The sequence below is a fragment of the Bombina bombina genome, chromosome 6, assembly GCF_027579735.1.
Source record: "Bombina bombina isolate aBomBom1 chromosome 6, aBomBom1.pri, whole genome shotgun sequence".
Lineage (NCBI taxonomy): Eukaryota > Metazoa > Chordata > Amphibia > Anura > Bombinatoridae > Bombina > Bombina bombina.
This window is the reverse complement of record NC_069504.1, coordinates 860,827,222-860,844,828: the sequence shown is the minus strand read 5'-3', so window position 1 is coordinate 860,844,828 and position 17,607 is coordinate 860,827,222. Positions and strand designations below refer to the sequence as shown.

The following is a 17,607-nucleotide window of genomic DNA, read 5'->3' as shown; positions in this document are numbered from 1 at the left end:
CAACCCCCCCAACAGTAAAATCCACCACCCACACAACCAACCCCTCAAATAAAATACTATCTAAAAAAAACTAAGCTCCCCATTGCCCTGAAAAGGGCATTTGGATGGGCATTGCCCTTAAAAGGGCAGTTAGCTCTATTGCAGCCCAAAGTCCCTAACCTAAAAATAAAACCCACCCAATACACCCTTAAAAAAAACCTAACACTAACCCCCTGAAGATCGACTTACCGGGAGAAGTCTTCATCCAAGCCGGGCCAAAGTCCTCAATGAAGCCGGGAGAAGTCTTCATCCAAGCCGGGCGAAGTGATCGTCCAGACGGGCAGAAGTCTTCATCCAGATGGCATCTTCTATCTTCATCCATCCGACGTGGAGCGGGTCCATCTTCAAGACATCGGATGCGGAGCATCCTCTTCATCCGGAGTCTTCTTACTGACTGAAGGTACCTTTAAGTGACGTCATCCAAGATAGCGTCCCTTAGATTCCGATTGGCTAATAGAATTCTATCAGCCAATCGGAATGCATCAGCCAATAGGATTTTTTCTACCTTAATTCCGATTGGCTGATAGAATTCTATCAGCCAATCGGAATCTAAGGGACGCCATCTTGGATGACGTCACTTAAATGTACCTTCATTCAACTTTAGTCGTCGGATGAAGAGGATGCTCCCTGTCGGATGCCTTGAAGATGGACCTGCTCCGCGCCGGATGGATGAAGATAGAAGATGCCGTCTGGATAAGACTTCTGCCCGTCTGGAGGACCACTTCGCCCGGCTTGGATGAAGACTTCTCCTGGCTTCGTTGAGGACTTCGGCCCGGCTTGGATGAAGACTTCTCCTGGTAAGTCGATCTTCAGGGCGTTAGTGTTAGGTTTTTTTAAGGGTGTATTGGGTGGGTTTTATTTGTAGGTTAGGGACTTTGGGCTACAATAGAGCTAATTGCCCTTTTAAGGGCAATGCCCATCCAAATGCCCTTTTCAGGGCAATGGGGAGCTTAGTTTTTTTTAGTATTTTATTTGAGGGGTTGGTTGTGTGGGTGGTGGGTTTTACTGTTGGGGGGGTTGTTTGTATTTTCTTTTTTAATGTAAAAGAGCTGATTACTTTGGGGCAATGCCCCGCAAAAGGCCCTTTTAAGGGCTATTGGTAGTTTAGGCTAGGTTTTTTTTTTTTTGGGGGGGGGGGGGGGGCTTTTTAATTTTAATAGGGCTATTAGATTTGGTGTTTGCGATGCGGGAGGGTCTCGGTTTAGGGGTTAATAGGTAGTTTATGGGTGTTAGTGTACTTTTTAGTTATGAGTTTTATGTTACGGCGTTGTACCATAAAACTCATAACTACTGACTTTTAAATGCGTTAGGACTCTTGACGGGGTAGAGTGTACCGCTCACTTTTTGGCCTTCCAGGACAGACTCGTAATATCAGCGCTATGGAAGTCCCATAGAAAAAAGACTTTACGAAGTTTACGTAAGTCGTTTTGCGGTAAGGCCAAAGAAGTGTGCGTTGACCCTAAACCTTCAAGACTCGTAATAGCAGCGGTAGTAAAAAAGCAGCGTTAGGACCTTTTAAGGCTGCTTTTTTACCCTAACGCACAACTCATAATTTAGCCGATAATTTTTACAGGGCGAGAGAGCACAGAGAATTATTCCAGGTTCCACTTTACATGTCTCGTGTCTTTTGTTTGGCCATGAGCTAAATTGTTCAATATTAAATGCAGTCTACACAAAGACACCTAACATGGTGGGCTTTCATGTGCTGTAACGCTGAGTATGACTTAATTGTTTTTGGTTCTTCATTATTGTAGTTATTTCATTAAATAAAACCAGATATTTTTAGCGGAAAATTAAACCTAAAGGAGAAATTTCTAATACATTTAATACCCTGAAGTTGGAAACAGATTTTACAGTACAAAGTAGAAAATATCTTTTTCTTCTTAAATGGAAAGAGTCCACAGCTGCATTCATTACTTTTGGGAAATTAGAACCTGACCACCAGGAGGAGGCAAAGACACCCCAGCCAAAGGCTTAAATACTCCTCCCTCTCCCCTCATCCCCCAGTCATTCTTTCCCTTTCGTCCCAGGAGGTTGGCAGAGATGTGTCAGAATTTTTAATTATTGTTTTTTGTCTCTTATGGAGGGTAGTACTCTTCGGCATGGGACAGAAGTTTTAAGTAGTCCTGTCAGTCTCTCAGTGAGGGCTTGGATTAAAGTTAGAGTCCGGAGATGCAGGGAGAGTCTTTCTGCAAAACCATCCCAACCCATATTAACAGCTACTCAAGCAATCGCCGTTGTCGAACTTCGCTCCACTGTCTGCTTTCTTCTCTCAAGTCCATGGCGGAGGCGATGCCACTATTCGTCACACTTGAAAGGCTGTGTTCCTGAGGGTTAATATCACCTGAGGGGGGTTATTGAACATGGGGGTTTATAATCATGTTTGTTATGCGATTCAACCTGCTTATGTATGATGTTTATGAGCTTGTGGTTGGAACTTTGAGGCCTTTGGAAGTGACACAGCCTTTTGGTTGGGCGCCCTTTTTTGGACTGTTCGGTTCACCTTGTGTTCGGGCGTGGTTATGTTCTGTTCCCTTTTTCCGCATTCCTGACCGTGTGGAGAAGGAGATATTCTAGTCCGCATGGGTCTGGTCATAGGAGGTGGTGAGTGCCCCAGCCATTGTGGGTGTTAGGTGCCGTTTTATTTTCTTCATACTTTAGTCCATATTGGTATTTCCTCTATCCAGTTATGGAGGATTCTGATGCTGAGACTGTGCTCGTTTCAGATTCAGTTACGGAGGATTCTGATACTGAGACTATTTTGATTTCAGATTCTGTGTCCTTCTGTGTCCATTTTTGGGCCTCTGGATTTGTCCTTTTGGGCTTAATCCAACAGCTTGCACAGGATAGCTGTCTAGCATGCAGAAGGTTTGCAGTTTGAAACCAGTTGCCGCTCTTGACACCTTGCAGGTGTACGCGGAAGCTGTTTATAATGTATCTAGATGCAGCTCTTACTCTTTGACGTGTACTGTCTGTCTGAGTTATAAGAGACCTTTGGGTCTTCTTCCATTGTCTCCTTGTGAGTTGGATCTCCTTTTAGGGATCTGTGTTTCTGGGTGATGGTTGTTCCCTGCGGGGACTTTGTTTAGCTCAGGGTTTTCCGGAGCTGGGTAGGCTTAGTGCCTTTCTCTTTCTTTTGTCCTTTGTGCAGAGGTGATAGGGAGACTAGTCCTGCTAGTAGGATTTTTTTGACCTCGAGGTATCCCTTGGTTGTCCTGAGGCTTTGAGAAGTATCTTCATACGACTACTAGCCTTTCTCCTTGGTGAGTTGGACTTTTGCTAGGAGTGGTTCCTTCCTTTGGTCGGGGCTTTCGAGTTTTTCTCGCTATCCGGATTCTCTGGATATGCATCCATATCCCTTATGTCTGGCTTTTTGGCCAGTTGGGGTGTTTAGTTCTAGGGTATGGTTTGACTGAACTATTAGGTGCCCGGACCTGTTCTTCTCCCTGAGACTTCCGGTTGCTGAAGCTTCGCTTGGCCTTTTTCCTGACCCAGTTTTGGGTGGTTTTGGAATCTTGGATCTCAGGGCTGGTCCGGGTGTTCCAGGGTAGTGGGTTATTGGGCTATGTTCTTGCTATGCATCTACCTGACCTGATCTGGTTGGCCAGGTTTTCGGAGTATTTTTTACTCTTTGCCACAAGAGTAGCCCATGTCATCTAGTGGTTAGCTGTGTGGTTTGCGCCTCAAGGGTTGTTGGTTCATACTCAGCTGCTGGCGCTGGATGTCCAATTTCTGGTGTGCCTTAGGGTTGCATTCCCCTGGTCAGCTTGCCAGTGTTCCCGTGGATTCCCTGCTCTGCAGGCGAATGGGTTGCCTGTGCCTCTGCTTGGCAAGCTACTTGTAGGGGGGTCCTTTTCTAGGACATCTGGGTTGGGAATTTATCTTCCCATTAGCCGGTGACTTCGGGCCTTGAGGACAGTTGTTGCCCTTCCGGTATCATCCCTTTTCTTTAGGGGATATTCTCCTCCCTATGGAGATGGAGTCCTTGCTTGGGGCTTCTCCTGGATGGGAGGCAGAAAGGTGGGATTGGTTCCTCCTGGGGTCTTGCTGGCTCCAAGTCAGACTTGTTGGGCCTTTATTTTGATAGATCCTTAGGTCTATGGCCTTGTTGTCTGTTTTCAGAGTCGGGTTGTACTTGTACTCTGTGGGTAAACTGTGCTATCCTTATATTCGTTCCTGTACCTGTTTCGGGATTCTTTTGTTCCCCTGTCTTGGATCCCTGAGGCTGGGTTGGTCCAGCTGGGTGTGGGTCTGCAGGTCAGGATGGCCGAGCGGTCTAAGGCGCTGCGTTCGGGTAGCAGTCTCCTCTGGATGTGTGAGCTTGTTTAGTCTATCCTGTTAGCTAAGTCTGCTAGGGTCTAGATTTTCCTTTCTCTTGCTCCATTGATTTCAGAAGAGGGTTTACTCTTCCTTCGGGTTCTGAGGGTATACTCTCCTTCTCGGGGGACCTTGATTGAGGTTTTGTGTTCCCCTCTTTAGGGACCTGTGTGTAGGTCCGGCGACTTAGGTTGCCTGGAGCGTGCCCTCTGTCCTGGGGTTGCTTTTGCGTTCTGTTTCTTGCTTGACTGCTTCTTCTTCCTCGCAAGTACCCTCTGTTCTCAAACTTGGGGCTTTTCACCTGGGTGTATTACACACTTTTTCATGGTCGAATGCTTTGGTATTCTATGGTCAGACACTGGGAGGACTTTTCCTCATTAGTTGCATTCCGTGCTTGCAGTATGTTGGAGAGACGTCTGTTTTGTCTCTGTGCCCGGTCTTATCCCGGGTTTCGCTTGGTATAGGCGTGGCCTCCTTTCCCTGTTTGGGTCCCTTTGGGTCTCTGTGAGCTGGGCTCACTCTTGGGAGTGTTCTTTTTTTGTATTAGGGGACCTTTCAGTTCCTCGGTTCTCCTTTCCTTGTCCCCTTGGGGTTTCGGCTGGTGTACCCTTCATTTGTGGGGGGTGAGCGGTGGGGGACCGTCTGTTGGACGACGGTGTCTCCTGGAGGACTGTTGGCTATTGGGTAGAGGTTCAGGCCTGGTGCCCTCAGTATGGGCCGCCTATTGTACCCTCCTGTCTTGGCATTCAGTGTCCTCTATAGCTTGGGTATTGTTTTCCCAAAAGTAATGAATGCAGCTGTGGACTCTTTCCATTTAAGAAGAAAAACATAAATTATGCTTACCTGATAATTTCCTTTTCTTCTGATGGAAAGAGTCCACAGCTCCCCACCCATAATTTTATGTGGAGCGTCCTTATATTCTTCGGGCACCTTTTTCACCCTGATATTTCTCCTACTGTTCCTTGTTCCTCGGCAGAATGACTGGGGGATGAGGGGAGTGGGAGGAGTTTTTAAGCCCTAGGCTGGGGTGTCTTTGCCTCCTCCTGGTGGCCAGGTTCTTATTTCCCAAAAGTAATGAATGCTGTGGAGTCTTTCCATCAGAAGAAAAAGAAATTATCAGGTAAGCATAATTTATGTTTTTATCATCTAGCCAGGAAGAGAAATGGATTCTCACTACTGTATGTTAACTATATGTTAACAGGTCTCCCAGATATGTTGAAAACTGAGTTATTTTGTCATTTCTTTAATGCAAAGTTTATCAATTTCAATTAAATAATTATATATTTTTTGGCACATTGTGGGTAAAGCTTTGGTTTTTTGGAATGTGGGATAAAACAGAATCTGTATTTGCAAACATATTTTTTACAGGACGAGAGCACAGAGAATTATTTCAGGTTCCACTTTAAAGTCTCGGGTCTTTTGTTTGGCCATGTGCTAAATTGTTTTTTGTTTTTTTTAGGGGAAGTATCAGTAAATCCTTATGCTTTTAAACTGTGTGTTTGTGTTTAATTTTATATACTGTATCTCAAACTTCTTTATTTTAATTTTTGTTCAGATTTTGACTCTTTTTTGTGTCTTCCTAACTCACTAGAGCCTATGTGTCTCTCTTTATGAGACACCTATGTGAGCCTGGCGCTGATGGTTCAGAGACGTTTGCAGATGGTGTCCCCCGTGAGGGATTATCTCGTCAGCAGGTTCTGACCCGCATTGGAGTTATGTCTCTAGTAAAGAAAAAGGTATACTAATCATGTTATAGTATGAAGATATAAAAATTTTATTGATTTGCCTGTGTTGCTCTGTCTGGTATTAATGTTATATAGATGGCCTGTTTTATATAGCACAGTAGTAATAATTACCAATGGTTGCATAAAAATTTTAAATAATTGATATACATGTCTTATTAAATATAGAAAGTTCCAAAATGTAGCAAATAATGTATTGCTGTGATAAAGAGCGGAAAGGTTAGAATGATGAAGCAGTGCTGATATAATTAGTGTGAGCTAAAGCCATTATAATTTATGCAATGAACACTTTATAATAAAAGATTTAACAGTAGAAAACAAAATATAGCAAATTTAAACTTATAAAATATCATTTAAAAAGCCCAATAGAATATATATATATATAGGCTAAGTCCTGTTTTGTCTCTGCTCTTAATATACAGTCCCGCACTCGTAAAAATTAAGTTTTTCATGGGACTTCCATAGCGCAGCCATTACGAGTTTTGCAGTGAGGCTAAAAAGCTTGCCTTACAACCTATAATGACAAGATCCGTAACGCCATCTGAGAGCAGTAGTTATGAGATTTACGAAACAAAACTGTTACATAAAACTCATAACTAAAGTTTTAGAAAGTACACCAACACCCATAAACTACCTATTAACCCCTAAACCGAGGCCCTCCCGCATCACAAACATTATTTTAAAGTGATAAACCCCTAATCTGCCGCTCCCGACATCGCCGCCACAGCTGCATTCATTACTTTTGGGAAAATAAGAACCTGGCCACCAGGAGGAGGCAAAGACACCCCAGCCAAAGGCTTAAATACTCCTCCCACCCCCCTCACCCCCCAGTCATTCTTTGCCTTTTGTCCCAGGAAGTTGGCAGAGAAGTGTCAGAAGTTTGTTTTCGTCTTTTATGGAGGGTAGTACTCTTCGACATGGGACAGGAGTTTTAAGTAATCCTGTCAGTCCCTCAGTGAGGGCTTGGATGAAAGTTAGAGTCCGGAGATGCAGGAAGAGTCTTTCTGTGAAATCATCCCGACTCATTTTAACAACTCCACAAGCAATCAGCATTGTCGAACTTCGCTTTGCTGCCTGCTTTCTTCTCTCAAGTCCATTGCGGAGGCGAGGCTACTATCTGTCACACTTGAAGGGCCGTGTTCCTGTTCCACGGCGTAGATTCCGGTAAGATCGTTTCATTTTACTTCTTCATGATTGTACTGTAACTCATTTGTTCCTACGAACTCACATGAAAAATACAGGGTCTCAGTGGGACTCCTTTAGCATCTTGGAATCAAGGGTTAATATCTCCTGAGGGGGATTACTGAACGGGGGGGGGGGGTTAATCATGTTTGTTATGTGATTCAATCTGCGTATGTGTAGTGTTAACTAGGCTTTTGGAACATAACAGCCTTTCGAAGTGACGCGACCTTATGGCCGGGCGTGCTTTTTTTGGACTGTACGGTTCACCTTGTGACCGGGCGTGTTTACTTTCTGGTCTCCCATTTCTCCAACATAGGTGTGTCCGGTCCACGGCGTCATCCTTACTTGTGGGATATTCTCCTCCCCAACAGGAAATGGCAAAGAGCCCAGCAAAGCTGGTCACATGATCCCTCCTAGGCTCCGCCTTCCCCAGTCATTCTCTTTGCCGTTGTACAGGCAACATCTCCACGGAGATGGCTTAGAGTTTTTTAGTGTTTAACTGTAGTTTTTATTATTCAATCAAGAGTTTGTTATTTTAAAATAGTGCTGGTATGTACTATTTACTCTGAAACAGAAAAGAGATGAAGATTTCTGTTTGTAAGAGGAAAATGATTTTAGCAACCGTTACTAAAATCGATGGCTGTTTCCACACAGGACTGTTGAGAGGAATTAACTTCAGTTGGGGGAAACAGTGAGCAGACTTTTGCTGCTTGAGGTATGACACATTTCTAACAAGACGATGTAATGCTGGAAGCTGTCATTTTCCCTATGGGATCCGGTAAGCCATTTTTTATTACATGAAGAAAAAAAAGGGCTTCACAAGGGCTTTTAAGACTGTAGACATTTTCTGGGCTAAAACGATTTATATATAAGCATATTTTATACCCCATAGCCTTGAGGAATTATTTTAATCTTGGGAACTATGTAAAATAACCGACAGGCACTGTATTGGACACCTTATTCTCTAGGGGCTTTCCCTAATCATAGGCAGAGTCTCATTTTCGCGCCTCTATTGCGCACTTGTTTTTGGGAAGCATGACATGCAGATGCATGTGTGAGGAGCTCTGATACATAGAAAAGACTTTCTGAAGGCGTCATTTGGTATCGTATTCCCCTTTGGGCTTGGTTGGGTCTCAGCAAAGCAGATACCAGGGACTGTAAAGGGGTTAAATATAAAAACGGCTCCGGTTCCGTTATTTTAAGGGTTAAAGTTTCCAAATTTGGTGTGCAATACTCTTAAGGCTTTAAGACACTGTGGTGAAATTTTGGTGAATTTTGAACAATTCCTTCATACTTTTTCACATTTGCAGTAATAAAGTGTGTTCAGTTTAAAATTTAAAGTGACAGTAACGGTTTTATTTTAAAACGTTTTTTGTACTTTGTTATCAAGTTTATGCCTGTTTAACATGTCTGAACTACCAGATAGACTGTGTTCTGTATGTGGGGAAGCCAAGGTTCCTTCTCATTTAAATAGATGTGATTTATGTGACACAAAATTTAGAGAAAATGATGCCCAAGATGATTCCTCAAGTGAGGGGAGTAAGCATGGTACTGCATCATCCCCTCCTTCGTCTACGCCAGTCTTGCCCACACAGGAGGCCCCTAGTACATCTAGTGCGCCAATACTCCTTACTATGCAACAATTAACGGCTGTAATGGATAATTCTATCAAAAACATTTTAGCCAAAATGCCCACTTATCAGCGAAAGCGCGACTGCTCTGTTTTAGAAAATACTGAAGAGCATGAGGACGCTGATGATATTGGTTCTGAAGTGCCCCTACACCAGTCTGAGGGGGCCAGGGAGGTTTTGTCTGAGGGAGAAATTTCAGATTCAGGGAAAATTTCTCAACAAGCTGAACCTGATGTGATTACATTTAAATTTAAATTGGAACATCTCCGCGCTCTGCTTAAGGAGGTGTTATCTACTCTGGATGATTGTGAGAATTTGGTCATTCCAGAGAAATTATGTAAAATGGACAAGTTCCTAGAGGTCCCGGGGCCCCCCGAAGCTTTTCCTATACCCAAGCGGGTGGCGGACATTGTAAATAAAGAATGGGAAAGGCCCGGTATACCTTTCGTCCCTCCCCCCATATTTAAAAAATTGTTTCCTATGGTCGACCCCAGAAAGGACTTAGAAGATAGTTGTGCTTTCAAAGATCCTATGGATAAAAAATTAGAAGGTTTGCTTAAAAAGTTGTTTGTTCAGCAAGGTTACCTTCTACAACCAATTTCATGCATTGTTCCTGTCACTACAGCAGCGTGTTTCTGGTTCGATGAACTAGAAAAGGCGCTCAATAATAATTCTTCTTCTTATGAGGAGATTATGGACAGAATTCATGCTCTCAAATTGGCTAATTCTTTCACCCTAGACGCCACTTTGCAATTGGCTAGGTTAGCGGCGAAAAATTCTGGTTTTGCTATTGTGGCGCGCAGAGCGCTTTGGCTAAAATCTTGGTCAGCGGATGCGTCTTCCAAGAACAAATTGCTTAACATTCCTTTCAAGGGGAAAACGCTGTTTGTCCCTGACTTGAAAGAGATTATCTCTGATATCACTGGGGGCAAGGGCCACGCCTTTCCTCAGGATAGGTCTTTCAAAGCCAAAAATAAACCTAATTTCTCCAACATAGGTGTGTCCGGTCCACGGCGTCATCCTTACTTGTGGGATATTCTCTTCCCCAACAGGAAATGGCAAAGAGCCCAGCAAAGCTGGTCACATGATCCCTCCTAGGCTCCGCCTACCCCAGTCATTCTCTTTGCCGTTGTACAGGCAACATCTCCACGGAGATGGCTTAGAGTTTTTTAGTGTTTAACTGTAGTTTTTATTATTCAATCAAGAGTTTGTTATTTTAAAATAGTGCTGGTATGTACTATTTACTCAGAAACAGAAAAGAGATGAAGATTTCTGTTTGTATGAGGAAAATGATTTTAGCACCGTAACTAAAATCCATGGCTGTTCCACACAGGACTGTTGAGAGCAATTAACTTCAGTTGGGGGAACAGTGTGCAGTCTCTTGCTGCTTGAGGTATGACACATTCTAACAAGACGATGTAATGCTGGAAGCTGTCATTTTTCCCTATGGGATCCGGTAAGCCATGTTTATTACGATGGTAAATAAGGGCTTCATAAGGGCTTATTAAGAATGTAGACTTTTCTGGGCTAAATCGATTCATTTTTAAAACATATTTAGCCTTGAGGAATCATTTTATCTGGGTATATTGATATTATAATATCGGCAGGCACTGTATTAGACACCTTATTTCTCTGGGGCTTTCCCAAAGCATAAGCAGAGCCTCATTTTCGCGCCGGTGTGGCGCACTTGTTTTTGAGAGGCATGGCATGCAGTCGCATGTGAGAGGAGCTCTGATACTTAGAAAAGGCTTTCTGAAGGCGTCATTTGGTATCGTATTCCCCTTTGGGTTTGGTTGGGTCTCAGCAAAGCAGATACCAGGGACTGTAAAGGGGTTAAAGTGTTAAAACGGCTCCGGTTCCGTTATTTTAAGGGTTAAATGTTCCAAATTTGGTGTGCAATACTTTTAAGGCTTTAAGACACTGTGGTGAAAATTTGGTGAATTTTGTACAATTCCTTCATGTTTTTTCGCAATTGCAGTAATAAAGTGTGTTCAGTTTAAAATTTAAAGTGACAGTAACGGTTTTATTTTAAAACGTTTTTTGTACTTTATTATCAAGTTTATGCCTGTTTAACATGTCTGAACTACCAGATAGACTGTGTTCTGAATGTGGGGAAGCCAGAATTCCTGTTCATTTAAATAAATGTGATTTATGTGATAATGACAATGATGCCCAAGATGATTCCTCAAGTGAGGGGAGTAAGCATGGTACTGCATCATTCCCTCCTTCGTCTACACGAGTCTTGCCCACTCAGGAGGCCCCTAGTACATCTAGCGCGCCAATACTCCTTACTATGCAACAATTAACGGCTGTAATGGATAATTCTGTCAAAAACATTTTAGCCAAAATGAACCCTTGTCAGCGTAAGCGTGGCTGCTCTGTTTTAGTTACTGAAGAGCATGACGACGCTGATATTAATATCTCTGAAGGGCCCCTAACCCAATCTGAGGGGGCCAGGGAGGTTTTGTCTGAGGGAGAAATTACTGATTCAGGGAACATTTCTCAACAGGCTGAACCTGATGTAATTGCATTTAAATTTAAGTTGGAACATCTCCGCATTCTGCTTAAGGAGGTATTATCCACTCTGGATGATTGTGAAAAGTTGGTCATCCCAGAGAAACTATGTAAAATGGACAAGTTCCTAGAGGTGCCGGAGCTCCCAGAAGCTTTTCCTATACCCAAGCGGGTGGCGGACATTGTTAATAAAGAATGGGAAAGGCCCGGTATTCCTTTCGTCCCTCCCCCCATATTTAAAAAATTGTTTCCTATGGTCGACCCCAGAAAGGACTTATGGCAGACAGTCCCCAAGGTCGAGGGAGCGGTTTCTACTTTAAACAAACGCACCACTATACCCATAGAGGATAGTTGTGCTTTCAAAGATCCTATGGATAAAAAATTAGAAGGTTTGCTTAAAAAGATGTTTGTTCAGCAGGGTTACCTTCTACAACCAATTTCATGCATTGTCCCTGTCACTACAGCCGCATGTTTCTGGTTTGATGAGCTGATAAAGGCGCTCGATAGTGATTCTCCTCCTTATGAGGAGATTATGGACAGAATCAATGCTCTCAAATTGGCTAATTCTTTCACCCTAGACGCCACTTTGCAATGGGCTAGGTTAGCGGCTAAGAATTCTGGGTTTGCTATTGTGGCGCGCAGAGCGCTTTGGTTGAAATCTTGGTCGGCTGATGCGTCTTCCAAGAACAAGCTACTAAACATTCCTTTCAAGGGGAAAACGCTGTTTGGCCCTGACTTGAAAGAGATTATCTCGGATATCACTGGGGGTAAGGGCCACGCCCTTCCTCAGGATCGGCCTTTCAAGGCGAAAAATAGACCTAATTTTCGTCCCTTTCGTAAAAACGGACCAGCCCAAAGTGCTACGTCCTCTAAGCAAGAGGGTAATACTTCTCAAGCCAAGCCAGCTTGGAGACCAATGCAAGGCTGGAACAAGGGAAAGCAGGCCAAGAAGCCTGCCACTGCTACCAAGACAGCATGAAATATTAGCCCCCGATCCGGGACCGGATCTGGTGGGGGGCAGACTCTCTCTCTTCGCTCAGGCTTGGGCAAGAGATGTTCTGGATCCTTGGGCGCTAGAAATAGTCTCCCAGGGTTATCTCCTGGAATTCAAGGGACTTCCCCCAAGGGGGAGGTTCCACAGGTCTCAGTTGTCTTCAGACCACATAAAAAGACAGGCGTTCTTACATTGTGTAGAAGACCTGTTAAAAATGGGAGTGATTCATCCTGTTCCAATAAGAGAACAAGGGATGGGGTTCTACTCCAATCTGTTCATAGTTCCCAAAAAAGAGGGAACGTTCGGACCAATCTTAGATCTCAAGATCTTAAACAAGTTTCTCAAGGTTCCATCTTTCAAGATGGAAACCATTCGAACTATTCTTCCTTCCATCCAGGAGGGTCAATTCATGACCACGGTGGATTTAAAGGATGCGTATCTACATATTCCTATCCACAAGGAACATCATCGGTTCCTAAGGTTTGCATTCCTGGACAAACATTACCAGTTCGTGGCGCTTCCTTTCGGATTAGCCACTGCTCCAAGGATTTTCACAAAGGTACTAGGGTCCCTTCTAGCGGGGCTAAGACCAAGGGGCATTGCAGTAGTACCTTACCTGGACGACATTCTGATTCAAGCGTCGTCCCTTCCTCAAGCAAAGGCTCACACGGACATTGTCCTGGCCTTTCTCAGATCTCACGGCTGGAAAGTGAACGTGGAAAAGAGTTCTCTATCCCCGTCAACAAGGGTTCCCTTCTTGGGAACAATTATAGACTCCTTAGAAATGAGGATCTTTCTAACAGAAGCCAGAAAAACAAAACTTCTAGACTCTTGTTGGATACTTCATTCCGTTCCTCTTCCTTCCATAGCTCAGTGCATGGAAGTGATCGGGTTGATGGTAGCGGCGATGGACATAGTTCCTTTTGCGCGCATTCATCTAAGACCATTACAACTGTGCATGCTCAGTCAGTGGAATGGGGACTATACAGACTTGTCTCCGAAGATACAAGTAAATCAGAGGACCAGAGACTCACTCCGTTGGTGGCTGTCCCTGGACAATCTGTCTCAAGGGATGACGTTCCGCAGACCAGAGTGGGTCATTGTCACGACCGACGCCAGTCTGATGGGCTGGGGCGCGGTCTGGGGATCCCTGAAAGCTCAGGGTCTTTGGTCTCGGGAAGAATCTCTTCTACCGATAAATATTCTGGAACTGAGAGCGATATTCAATGCTCTCAAGGCCTGGCCTCGGCTAGCGAGGACCAAGTTCATACGGTTTCAATCAGACAACATGACAACTGTTGCGTACATCAACCATCAGGGGGGAACAAGGAGTTCCCTAGCGATGGAAGAAGTGACCAAAATCATTCTATGGGCGGAGTCTCACTCCTGCCACCTGTCTGCTATCCACATCCCAGGAGTGGAAAATTGGGAAGCGGATTTTCTGAGTCGTCAGACATTGCATCCGGGGGAGTGGGAACTCCATCCGGAAATCTTTGCCCAAGTCACTCACCTGTGGGGCATTCCAGACATGGATCTGATGGCCTCTCGTCAGAACTTCAAAGTTCCTTGCTACGGGGCCAGATCCAGGGATCCCAAGGCGGCTCTAGTGGATGCACTAGTAGCACCTTGGACCTTCAAACTAGCTTATGTGTTCCCGCCATTTCCTCTCATCCCCAGGCTGGTAGCCAGGATCAATCAGGAGAGGGCGTCGGTGATCTTGATAGCTCCTGCGTGGCCACGCAGGACTTGGTATGCAGATCTGGTGAATATGTCATCGGCTCCACCTTGGAAGCTACCTTTGAGACGAGACCTTCTTGTTCAGGGTCCGTTCGAACATCCGAATCTGGTTTCACTCCAGCTGACTGCTTGGAGATTGAACGCTTGATTTTATCGAAGCGAGGATTCTCAGATTCTGTTATCGATACTCTTGTTCAGGCCAGAAAGCCTGTAACTAGAAAGATTTACCACAAAATTTGGAAAAAATATATCTGTTGGTGTGAATCTAAAGGATTCCCTTGGGACAAGGTTAAGATTCCTAGGATTCTATCCTTCCTTCAAGAAGGATTGGAAAAAGGATTATCTGCAAGTTCCCTGAAGGGACAGATTTCTGCCTTGTCGGTATTACTTCACAAAAAGCTGGCAGCTGTGCCAGATGTTCAAGCCTTTGTTCAGGCTCTGGTTAGAATCAAGCCTGTTTACAAACCTTTGACTCCTCCTTGGAGTCTCAATTTAGTTCTTTCAGTTCTTCAGGGGGTTCCGTTTGAACCCTTACATTCCGTTGATATTAAGTTATTATCTTGGAAAGTTTTGTTTTTAGTTGCGATTTCTTCTGCTAGAAGAGTCTCAGAATTATCTGCTCTGCAGTGTTCTCCTCCTTATCTGGTGTTCCATGCAGATAAGGTGGTTTTACGTACTAAACCTGGTTTTCTTCCAAAAGTTGTTTCTAACAAAAACATTAACCAGGAGATTATCGTACCTTCTCTGTGTCCGAAACCAGTTTCAAAGAAGGAACGTTTGTTGCACAATTTGGATGTTGTTCGCGCTCTAAAATTCTATTTAGATGCTACAAAGGATTTTAGACAAACATCTTCCTTGTTTGTTGTTTATTCAGGTAAAAGGAGAGGTCAAAAAGCAACTTCTACCTCTCTCTCTTTTTGGATTAAAAGCATCATCAGATTGGCTTACGAGACTGCCGGACGGCAGCCTCCCGAAAGAATCACAGCTCATTCCACTAGGGCTGTGGCTTCCACATGGGCCTTCAAGAACGAGGCTTCTGTTGATCAGATATGTAGGGCAGCGACTTGGTCTTCACTGCACACTTTTACCAAATTTTACAAGTTTGATACTTTTGCTTCTTCTGAGGCTATTTTTGGGAGAAAGGTTTTGCAAGCCGTGGTGCCTTCCATTTAGGTGACCTGATTTGCTCCCTCCCTTCATCCGTGTCCTAAAGCTTTGGTATTGGTTCCCACAAGTAAGGATGACGCCGTGGACCGGACACACCTATGTTGGAGAAAACAGAATTTATGTTTACCTGATAAATTTCTTTCTCCAACGGTGTGTCCGGTCCACGGCCCGCCCTGGTTTTTAATCAGGTCTGATAATTTATTTTCTTTAACTACAGTCACCACGGTACCATATGGTTTCTCCTATGCAAATATTCCTCCTTAACGTCGGTCGAATGACTGGGGTAGGCGGAGCCTAGGAGGGATCATGTGACCAGCTTTGCTGGGCTCTTTGCCATTTCCTGTTGGGGAAGAGAATATCCCACAAGTAAGGATGACGCCGTGGACCGGACACACCGTTGGAGAAAGAAATTTATCAGGTAAACATAAATTCTGTTTTTCGTCCCTTTCGCAGAAACGGACCAGCCCCAAGTGCTACGTCCTCTAAGCAAGAGGGTAATACTTCTCAAGCCAAGCCAGCCTGGAGGCCAATGCAAGGCTGGAACAAAGGAAAGCAGGCCAAGAAACCTGCCACTGCTACCAAGACAGCATGAGATGTTGGCCCCCGATCCGGGACCGGATCTGGTGGGGGGCAGACTCTCTCTCTTCGCTCAGGCTTGGGCAAGAGATGTTCTGGATCCTTGGGCACTAGAAATAGTCTCCCAAGGTTATCTTCTGGAATTCAAGGGGCTTCCCCCAAGGGGGAGGTTCCACAGGTCTCAATTGTCTTCAGACCACATAAAAAAACAGGCATTCTTACATTGTGTAGAAGACCTGTTAAAAATGGGAGTGATTCATCCTGTTCCATTAGGAGAACAAGGGATGGGGTTCTACTCCAATCTGTTCGTAGTTCCCAAAAAAGAGGGAACATTCAGACCAATCTTATATCTCAAGATCCTAAACAAGTTTCTCAAGGTTCCATCGTTCAAAATGGAAACCATTCGAACAATTCTTCCTTCCATCCAGGAAGGTCAATTCATGACCACGGTGGATTTAAAGGATGCGTATCTACATATTCCTATCCACAAGGAACATCATCGGTTCCTAAGGTTCGCATTCCTGGACAAGCATTACCAGTTTGTGGCACTTCCGTTCGGATTAGCCACTGCTCCAAGAATTTTCTCAAAGGTACTAGGGTCCCTTCTAGCGGTGCTAAGACCAAGGGGCATTGCAGTAGTACCTTACTTGGACGACATTCTGATTCAAGCGTCGTCCCTTCCACAAGCAAAGGCTCACACGGACATTGTCCTGGCCTTTCTCAGATCTCACGGGTGGAAAGTGAACGTAGAAAAAAGTTCGCTATCTCCGTCAACAAGGGTTCCCTTCTTGGGAACAATAATAGACTCCTTAGAAATGAGGATTTTTCTGACAGAGACCAGAAAATCAAAACTTCTAAACTCTTGTCAAATACTTCATTCTGTTCCTCTTCCTTCCATAGCGCAGTGCATGGAAGTAATAGGTTTGATGGTAGCGGCAATGGACATAGTTCCTTTTGCGCGAATTCATCTAAGACCATTACAACTGTGCATGCTCAGTCAGTGGAATGGGGATTATACAGACTTGTCTCCGACGATACAAGTAGATCAGAGGACCAGAGATTCACTCCGTTGGTGGCTGTCCCTGGACAACCTGTCACAGGGGATGAGCTTCCGCAGACCAGAGTGGGTCATTGTCACGACCGACACCAGTCTGGTGGGCTGGGGCGCGGTCTGGGGACCCCTGAAAGCTCAGGGTCTTTGGTCTCGGGAAGAATCTCTTCTCCCGATAAATATTCTGGAACTGAGAGCGATATTCAATGCTCTCAAGGCTTGGCCTCAGCTAGCAAAGGCCAAGTTCATACGGTTTCAATCAGACAACATGACGACTGTTGCGTACATCAACCATCAGGGGGGAACAAGGAGTTCCCTGGCGATGGAAGAAGTGACCAAAATCATCCAATGGGCGGAGACTCACTCCTGCCACTTGTCTGCAATCCACATCCCAGGAGTGGAAAATTGGGAAGCGGATTTTCTGAGTCGTCAGACATTTCATCCGGGGGAGTGGGAACTCCATCCGGAAATCTTTGCCCAAATTACTCAATTGTGGGGCATTCCAGACATGGATCTGATGGCCTCTCGTCAGAACTTCAAGGTTCCTTGCTACGGGTCCAGATCCAGGGATCCCAAGGCGACTCTAGTAGATGCACTAGTAGCACCTTGGACCTTCAAACTAGCTTATGTATTCCCGCCGTTTCCTCTCATCCCCAG

General features: G+C 44.6%; 1 protein-coding gene across 5 annotated transcripts in view; it reads left to right on the top strand.

The window, feature by feature from the left end:
* CHD3 (chromodomain helicase DNA binding protein 3) overlaps nt 1-17,607 on the top strand; it is a 400,697-nt gene that overhangs the window by 207,468 nt on the left and 175,622 nt on the right. For all 5 annotated transcript variants that reach the window (XM_053718298.1, XM_053718299.1, XM_053718301.1 and 2 more), the window contains exon 30: nt 5,948-6,092. In XM_053718298.1, the coding sequence (XP_053574273.1) occupies nt 5,948-6,092 (145 nt within the window). The remainder of the gene's footprint in view (nt 1-5,947; nt 6,093-17,607) is intronic.